This window comes from Salmo salar, chromosome ssa07 (assembly GCF_905237065.1).
Source record: "Salmo salar chromosome ssa07, Ssal_v3.1, whole genome shotgun sequence".
In the NCBI taxonomy this organism is placed as follows: Eukaryota; Metazoa; Chordata; class Actinopteri; order Salmoniformes; family Salmonidae; genus Salmo; species Salmo salar.
The window spans coordinates 40,752,084-40,761,624 of NC_059448.1; the positions used below are offsets into that span (position 1 = coordinate 40,752,084).

At 44.9% G+C, this 9,541-nt stretch overlaps 1 protein-coding gene across 14 annotated transcripts in view; it reads right to left on the minus strand.

Annotated features, from left to right (window-relative positions):
* LOC106609184 (pleckstrin homology domain-containing family A member 5) overlaps nt 1-9,312 on the minus strand; it is a 147,134-nt gene extending 137,822 nt beyond the window's left edge. For 13 of the 14 annotated variants that reach the window (XR_001329658.2, XM_014207694.2, XM_014207686.2 and 10 more), the window contains exons 1-3: nt 9,162-9,311; nt 8,974-9,050; nt 8,100-8,157 (exon numbers count right to left, since the gene is read on the minus strand). Coding sequence is in view for 13 of the 14 variants with exons in the window: in XM_014207694.2 (XP_014063169.1) it covers nt 8,100-8,157; nt 8,974-9,050; nt 9,162-9,253 (227 nt within the window). In the remaining variant the exon portion in view is untranslated. Of the gene's footprint in view, nt 1-8,099; nt 8,158-8,973; nt 9,051-9,161 lie in introns of all 14 variants that reach the window. The other variant, XM_014207693.2, reaches the window with a different exon arrangement.
* Nucleotides 9,313-9,541: the final 229 nt, after the last annotated feature.

Genomic DNA, 9,541 nt, shown 5'->3' on the forward strand with positions numbered 1-9,541 from the left:
AGCCCAATTCTGATCTTTTTTTCACTAATTGGTATTTTGACCAATCAGATCAGCTCTGGAAAAAAATCTGATGTGAAAAGATTGATGTGATTGGTCAAAAGACCAATTAGTGGAAAGAAAAGCTGAATTGGGCTGCCTGTGTCAACACAGCCTCAGTGTCCTAACGGACACCAGTACTCAGGACATTACAAGTGCAGTGGGGACAATGCAGAGGGGACACGTCAATGAAATTGGACATGATAATTGGAAGGTAGCTAGGTGAACAGACTAAAGTATTGAGCAAAGTATGCAAACACGCCCACGCAGGTAGGCGAGCACGCACACACCAATAAGCCTACTATTGACAGACACAGCAGGGAAGGCCATTCTACAGAGCATTGCAGAGGAAAGAACAGAGCAGTGAGGAAAGGCTTTAACTTAATAAAGTTACTGCCTGTGGAGAGACAGTCAGGGCCTCGAGCTCTCACCCTCCTACTCTCTCTTGCAAACTTCCTCCCTCTCGCTCTCTCCCTTTCTAACCAGCTGTACACATAAGTGCAGTGGCAGACCAGGGGAGCCCCTCACGTCTTCAACAGCCTTGGTACGTGCACACTTCACACACACACACTACTGATTACCATAGTCTGATTAATCACGACTGCGACCAATGCTCTCTCCCTCTATTGGGCCATCCAAAACAAGGCGTATCCTCATCCATTAATCTAGCAATTGCTGTAGAATTAACTAGCAGTACATTCACCACTCTGAGTTGCACCCAGACAACTGACCCTGAATCCAACACTTAATGATTTGCCAGTCAGTCCCAGTCAGACGAGCGTTGACCTGAGAGTGATTGGATTAAATGTTGTCCATTACATTCTCCTCTTTAGCGCCAGGAATTAATCAAGTGGGCCTGCCTACGTTTCTGCATCGGGCCTGGTGGCAGAGCACACCCCTCCCTCTGCTGTAAGATGTGTCCATGTCCTGCTACAAGTAAATGTGTGTGTGTATTAGTATATTGGAATTGTGTATTCATGGTATGTGTATAATAAAGTGTAATGAGATTTCCATTAAGTATAAAAAAATGCATTGGATTGAACACACTCAGGCTTTGCAATGAGCACTGGCTAGGAGTGGGAGGTTAATGGTAAATCAAGTCAGTGATATCTCAGATACTGACAGATCACTCACTCATAGATATGGCCAGTCGTAACAACTCAAGATTTCAGGTTGAAAAGATGCATACTCCATCATAGTACCACCACAGACTATGGTATGCAGTGCAGTGGTACCCAGGGCTGAAAAGGACTCAATAAGGACTTTTGCAGCTAGAGTTGCACATTTTGGGGAATATTCTGAGGTGGAAACTTTCCGTGGGAATTAACGGGAATATATGGGAATTAATGGGAATATGCAAATTAATATTAATACCATTTAAATGTAGATGTTTTTTTGCATTGGATATATTTACCAGATCAGATGGAGACAGAAACATAAACCTTTTACCTTATAAAGTAGGTAATCCTTCCAATAGAAATAAAAAAATATATATTTAGTTACAAATTTAACTTTTAATTAAATGAGCTGACTCTTCACATGGGATGATTTCACTGAACAACAAAAGAAAATTAATACTGAATGATCCCCAATGACCCATTGCATCTTCCAAAAACATTTAACATACATCTGTAAAATGATAGTCTAGAAACTAAAGCTTTGGTTGTCTTCCAGTCAGGCTTCAATGTCTTCTCCCTGGACCTCCTCAGTGTCCACCGCTTGAACATCAGACTCTGAGGCCTCATCTTCACTGTCACTTTCCAACCTTGTTGAGGATGGCTCGCTGTCAGGCTCGAAAAGCCTCAAATATACCCGGATGGCCACCAATTTTTCAACCCTTGTATTGGTCAGCCTGTTGCGTGCTTTGGTGTGTGTGTTCCCAAACAAGGACCAGTTGCACTGAGGCGGCTGATGTTGGTGGGATTTGGAGGATGATGGAGGCAACAGGGGAAAGAGCCTCAGATCCACAGTCCCTTTCACCAGGTGGCTGATGAGATATTTTGGCACGACTGCCATATTGCATCTCCGTCCCAAAGCCCTTGCTTGGAAGTGTATTTCGCCAGAGTGCCAAGAACCTTGCCCTCATCCAGGCCAAGGTGGCGAGACATGATAGTGATGACACCATAGGCCTTGTTGATCTCTGCACCAGACAGGATCCTCTTGCCTGCAAACTTGGGGTCCAACATGTATGCTGCGGCGTGTATGGGCTTCAGGTAGAAGTCTTCAAGCTTCTTGATGTATTTCAGAACTGCAGTTTCCTCTGCTTGGAGCAACAGTGAAGTGGGCAGAGCAGTAGGGATTTCCTATCTTACATCTGCAAGTAGAGTCTGAGCATTAGACAGGATGGCATTGTCTCCCTCAATCCGTGCAATGGCTACTGCTATAGGTTTCAGGAGTTTCAGGCTGCTTACCACACTCTCCTAAAATACATCATCCAGGAGGATCCTCTTGATGGGGCTGTCCATATCGGCAGGCTGTGATATGGCCATTTCTTGGAGACTCCTTCCCCTCCAGGAGACTGTCAAACATGACGACAACACCACCCCAACAGGTGTTGCTGGGCAGCTTCAATGTGGTGCTCTTATTCTTCTCACTTTGCTTGGTGAGGTAGATTGCTGCTATAACTTGATGACCCTTCACATACCTAACCATTTCCTTGGCTCTCTTGTAGAGTGTATCCATTATTTTCAGTGCCATGATGTCCTCGAGGAGCAGATTCAATGCATGAGCAGCACAGTCAATGGGTGTGATGTGAGGGTAGGACTCCTCCACTTTAGACCAAGCAGCCTTCATGTTCACAGCATTGTCTATCACCAGTGCAAATACCTTCTGTGGTCAAGGTTGAGATGATGTAGTTAATTATTCCTTGCCCACGAACATTCGACCACCCATCAGAGACGATTGCAATACAGTGTGCTTTCTCTATGATTTGCTTGACCTTCACTTGAACTCTGCATGCAGCAAATGAGTAGATCAAGCATGTCTGGTTGGAGGGGTGTATACTGGGCGAAGAACATTCAGAAATCTCTTCCAATACACATTGCCTGTGAGCATCAGAGGTGAACCAGTTGCATACACAGCTCGAGCAAGACATTAATCAGCATCTCTGACTACGTTCCTCCATTGAGTCAAAAAAACTTCTGATTCCAGGAGGACCATGAGCTGTTGCTATTGATAAGGTGTCTGATTCATCATTTTCACCTCGAATAGAAGTAGAGGGACTTTTGTCAGAGGTTGCTTGTTGTGAGCGCTGAGGGAACTTTATGCACTTGGCCAGAAAATTCTGCATCTTTGTTGCATTCTTCACATATGATTTGGCACAGTATTTACAAATGTACACAGCTTTTCTACATTGTCTCCACACATAAGAAAAAAATATTTCAATACAATTCCATGTACAGATAAATAGTTAAGCAGTTAGATTAAACAACTCCTTTGTAAGATAAATGATTTAAAATGAAACATGTATGAAAATGGGTGAATTAACACTCAGTTAGCACGCTTAAGCAAGCTACAACCCACATGGTAACAAAAACTACATATCAGAAATTGTTAACAAGTTAGAAATTATTTAAACACACTTTGCTGTAGGCTACTATTTACTAGTTAACCAAAAATCATGCATGCCATCTAAAATATATCCACCCCACCCAGCACTGTAATCAAAACTTACCAGAAAGCATGTAGTCCTTGGCTCAGACAGTGTAGTAGTGTGGGATCAATATCATCTCAGTAGTGTGAAAGATCTTGAGAATCAGCTGTACATGTGATGGAAGAGTGCGCTGTGCATGCAGAGGGTTGCAATTCCATTGAAATGGGGATAGTTTAACCAAAATATGCCACAAGACCTAGAATTGCCTTATTTGTATCCCACAAAAAAAAGGTTCACTGTTATTAGCTAACTTTTTTTGATGAATTTAAGCAAAATTTCCCAAATTTCCGGGCTTAACTTCCCATGGACAAATTCCGGAACAATTCTGGAAATTTACCGGAAAGTTTCCGACCCTTTGCAACCCTAGTTGCAGCACAGCCAAACACAATGTCTGCATCCCAAAGGGCATCCTATTCCCTATATGGTGTACTAAATCTTGACCAGGGCTCATCAAAAGTAGTGCACTATATATAGGGAATAGGATGTCATTTGGGATGTACTGTACAGTGTGCTTCTAGATCTGCATTACTTGTTCTTTGGGGTTTTAGGCTGGGTATCTGTATAAGCACTTGGTGACAACTGCCAGTGTAAAAATGGCTTTACAATATAAGATTGATTGACTAAACAGCCTTTTCGCAGCTTATTGTAAGCAGACAATGAAACTTTTTTCGTTCATTAGAGGCTTGTGGCGTGGAACCAGAGGCGTGTTGTGTTTAGGGAGGAGTGGAAGAGCAATTGGACAGAGTTGCTGAAAAGCCATAAGAGTTTAGTGTCTCTAGTGAATCATACAACAGCTTTGACAAGGGCCTGTCATCACACGCTAGTGTCAAAACAATCAGCAATAGAAATGTTACAGGCCATTCTTACTCTCGTCTCCCGCTGTTGAGAGCGAGCTTGAGCAAGAGTGAGCGAACGAGACAGGAAGCTTTTCATCTGTGTAGCAGCTCCACCCAGCCAGCAACCCACTTATAGATCTGTCCCTACTTCAACCACAGCTCACATGATCCCAGAGGTGGAAATGTGTGTGGACACAAAATGTACACACACTGCTGACAGATGTCCAGGAAAAGTTGAGTGGCTCTTGTATCCTGGTGGAAACACCTGCACCTCCTGACAGCTGAAAGCCTATTCCCAGCTCTTATCCTATTCACAAAGCTCTCTCTCTCACACACACACACACACACACACACACACACACACACACACACACACACACACACACACACACACACACCTCTATGTCTCCCTCTGATCAGGTCTCTTTTTTGATACTCTTGTTCTCACTCTCTCGTTCTACATCTCTCGCTCCACTCAACTCCATCAGATCGCTCTATTTAGCCTGACTCACAGAAACCTTTCTCGCCATTATTCCTTTGCAGCACCATTCTCAAATTGAAACTCCAATCCTTAGGGTGCATCTAGATTCACAACACAGATTGTTTCATTTAACGCAGCCTATTGAGAATTCCACTATGGCGAGTGCTGCAGTAAAGCTGAGACCACTAGCTATGTCACTTCTCCTTAATGCTGCTTTGTGGCCTCGCCTGTAGGCTCCACACACACAGGCCTAAGCCCAAAACCTGATCTGAGTTAAAGAAGCGGGCCTAGAGCCTCCACCTCTCATCCTCCTCCAATGGGAGAGCAGTATTCACAAGTGGGCGTGGAGGAGAAGGGGAGCAGGCCATGTTTCGCTAACTGTTTATTTTGTGGTATTCCCTAAGTACTCCCCCAGCTGCCAAACTAAGCCAGGAGAGGACTGCAGCAAAAACACACACACACAGCCTTGTCTGTCTACCAAGGCGGTCTGACTAGCTCTCTTTGCCTACCCACCTACACTCCAAGTGTCAGTTACAGGTCATATCCTCCAACCATTTCCCAATTCACATTCATTCCTCCTTCCCCCTCCTCTCTCACTCCAAGAAACCAGCGTGGGAAGCAGGGGAGGGAGAGTGAAATGAATCCACACTGCATGTCTTACACATGGCTCCTCATCCAGCTTTCTTTGCCACTCCTGGGTTGCATCCCAAATGGCACTACTTTTGACCAAGGCCCATAGGGAATAGGGTGCCATTTGGACCGCATACCTGTGTGAGCTACATAAATCGTCCAGTGTGTGAGTAATATTCACATCCAAAACACCCTTATGAAGGCTATTGCAGCTAGCTGAAACGTTCCCTATTGTGGTTAGTGGTATATCAAATCACTTGGGAGCTGCATATGCTGTGTGTAGGCTTTCTTCCTTTATTCTAAGTGTATACATCTGCTTGTCCAGCAGGTCCCTCCCTCCTCGGGTCCCAAACGGCACCCCTTTCCCTATATAGTGCACTACTTTTGACCAGAGACCTATGGGCCCTGGTCACAAGTACTGTGCTACATAGGAAATAGGGGCCATTTGGGATGCAGGCAAACTGCGTGCGCCAGTGAAGAAAGTATTTGAAGGCTAAAGGGAGAGAGGGATAAGTGAATTAAAGATGCTGGGTGAAAACAACCCTGGCCGTTAATGAATGGGATCTGTAAAGTAAGTGTGTGTGTGTGTCCTTTAGAGAGCCCCTCCACAACTCCACACAGCCCAGGAATAATAAATGCACTGTATCATTCCTCATCTCTGGCAGCCTTCCACCTGCTGCTGAGGTAATACTGTAGAAGCCAGCGTGACACACTGAGGTCAGACACATTAGGGGGATCATTAAAGGTCTCAACCACATCAGCAATATCCCAGTGGGCAATATTAGCTAGTTGAAGCACCGTTATGCTGACGTCTTATATGTTATGTCATGGCCAGCCAGGTTGGATACTGAAAGAAATGGGAAGTATTTTTAATTACCAGAAAAAGTACATTTCTCTTAGTGGGAGGTAGAGGACCCTGAATGACTATGTTTTTGTTGGGACGAGTGGGGGAGACACTTCCATAGTCTTCAGTGGGTTTAGCTCTGTCACGCGTTCAGAGTCTGAGTCAAAGGGCTTAGAGTGCATACAGGGATACGCTACACTAGCTGCCTGTGAACTAGTGTACTTCAGGGAGTGTGCACTAGCCAGGGGGCATTGACTCTTGGGAGTGTTTACTGAAACAGAGAAGGAAACATCTAACAGTTCTCCTTGGATTGGTCTCCAGGTGCACTGGGACAAAGGGGAACAGAGAGGAGAATCCCTGTGTATTAACGGGAGTCACGAGGACACCGGCTGGGTCGTGACACACACACACACACACACACAGACACACACCCTCCAGCAGCCCACTGTCTGGGTCCCATGGGACCACTTCAACACCAGAGAGAAAGAGAGGGACATAAATCTGTGTCCAGTCTCTCTAAACCCTCTTCTTGGCTTAGCATTGGACTATCAAAGGGCATTAAGTTCCTTTTGAGATGTAGGAGAGCATAGGGGACGTGGAGGGCATAAGGCCCGCATAATGGCCCAATACATGGGCTGACCAGCAAGGAATTTGAGAAGAATTTTAAAAAAAAAATCATGAGCAGTGCAAACTGCAAAACAGCACACCATGCACTGCCAATGCAATGCTGTCCAAAACACAAACTGGACAAAATAGGCCTAATTGTTCTCAGTCCAAAATGCTGCTCTTTGTGTTTCGGAAAGATACCCCATCTAGAAGTGTGACAGTGATTCAGCCAATCCCATTCCTTCAGCCTACGGTCCAACTTGAGTCCATGCCATCAGCAGTGTGCCATAATAATAATCCAGTGGAAGGAGGAGAGAAATCACTGACAGTGACAAAATAAACACCCACTAATTCACAGCCCAGCGATACAGTATGTATGCCTTGAGATACAAAACACACTCCTGTTAGTGGACCTATTTATAACACACGCTATTAGCTCACTGTATGTTTCAGTTGCTACTCTCCAAATGGCCATAGGAGAGAACCAGAAGAGACAGCGGTGAAGGAAATCCAACTGAATAAATAGCACTGGAGGGCTTAAAACATGATATACATGTGTTTCTTCAAACACTGACTTATCAACCCAAATATGAATGTTCAACAAACTCAAGCCAATTTTTAATAACGCAGTGTCTCAGGTGCGAGTACACACACGTACTTAAACAGGATCTAGCAGCGTAGTGTGCAGAGGGAAGGAGGCCCCAACAAGTAAAGCCTGTTCAGCCAAGATTCACACTGGCTTGTCAAACTCCATCACAGACAGTAATGACTTGTTCTGAGGAAAAACTAGACCTCGAACTCTGTGTGTGTGTGTGTGTGTGTGTGTGTGTGTGTGTGTGTGTGTTCATAAGGAGGGAATGTGGAGGAGATATTTCCTGAATACTCCAGAAGGGCAGAGGGAGAGAATGGGAAAATCTCAACTGCCGTCTAACAAAGCTGCCTGCCAGCGACAGTATGAGAGGACAAATATCAAGTGTTTCCATAAAGCGCGGTGGCTTTGAAAATCGAACTCACTTGATGAAACAGCGGGCTCCTTCGAACGTATATCCCTCCTCCCATCCCGTTGGTAAATCTATGCGGGAAAGAGAGGGGGAAGAGGGGGGAGTAATGAATAGGCTAGGAGACAAATAAATCGCAACACACACAAGCGGCTGTTGAGATAGGAGCAGAGATCTGCGCGTGACCGAAAACACAGTTTCCCACGGCAGCCCCTTTGGCAATATTTATAGCCTACCGCTATGCTATCTATTAATGATATATCCTAGTGCGGATGATAGAATAGCCTCATTGTCATTTCCATTCGTATCCGTTATTCAACCTATTGTAGTGATAGGAGCCAATTAAAATGTGAGATAGGAAGCAGGCTTTTACAGTGTGAGGACCTATACATTCCGCACACGAAGTCTTCTCTATTGCGGTGGATATGGAACGGTAACGATAACATCCTTATCAGCAAGTGAAGTCATTTTCACAACAATGCAAACATGTGTTGCAAGTTACGCATCGATGTTTCACGTTATAATGTTATCAACAACTGTTGTTACAATTGTTACAAAATAACTGCCCACTGCTTCGACTACGGGCTTATGCCTTAGTGTAGGCTACAACCATAGCAAGTGGCAAACAATCATGTAAAAAACGAATTTATTCGTTTTTTAAATGTGAATGCATACGTGACGGAACTTTCAACAAGTCTGTCGCAATGCCTAGGTAACATTAACGTTAATTGGCGGCTCAACTTGGTGGTCCTCGCGCAGAGGAGAGAGACGGCTGTTGCTTGCGGCAGGGAGTCTTCGCTCAACGTTTCTCGGTGGTTTCTGAACCCCTTTAAAACCGAGACTCTTGCGGTATGTAACGAATGGAAGAGTTCTATGAGAACTGTTTTTACCTGGGGTTTTTCTGTGCCCCGTTATGACGGCCTCTCCGGTGACGGGATGCAGCCAGGTCGTACTCTTGGCTTCTTCACTGTTGGGTAAGAAACGGGTAGAAAATGAACACGCAAATAACACAGACATTATCAAACGCGTCGAAACAAAGCCAATACACTTCCATGCGATGTATCCTGGGAATATTTACTTGATGAAGAATATCCTTCCGTCCCGAGTAACCCCATAACTCCAAGAAGAAGGCAGGCAGGAGAGCCAGTCTGGGTTTAGATCCGCCGCCATGACTAGCAGAGGACGGAATCTGGAGTGCGCGTATCCGTGCCGTCGGCGCGTACTCGGGAAAAACCTTAGCAACTGGGCGCGGGGAACCTCTGTGGGGCGGGAGCGTGCTTGCGTGGTAGAGAGGTCTCCTCCTGTTTTTACATTCTTTTCCAAACTTTTATTGAAACAAATGATAGTTTGTAAGTTCATACTAAGGAGCATAAACAGTAGCCTATATAAGCATAGCCTAGAGCAAGCCTATGATTCAGAAAAATAGCCCACCTCAGTTATTTACATGCTAAAGATGTC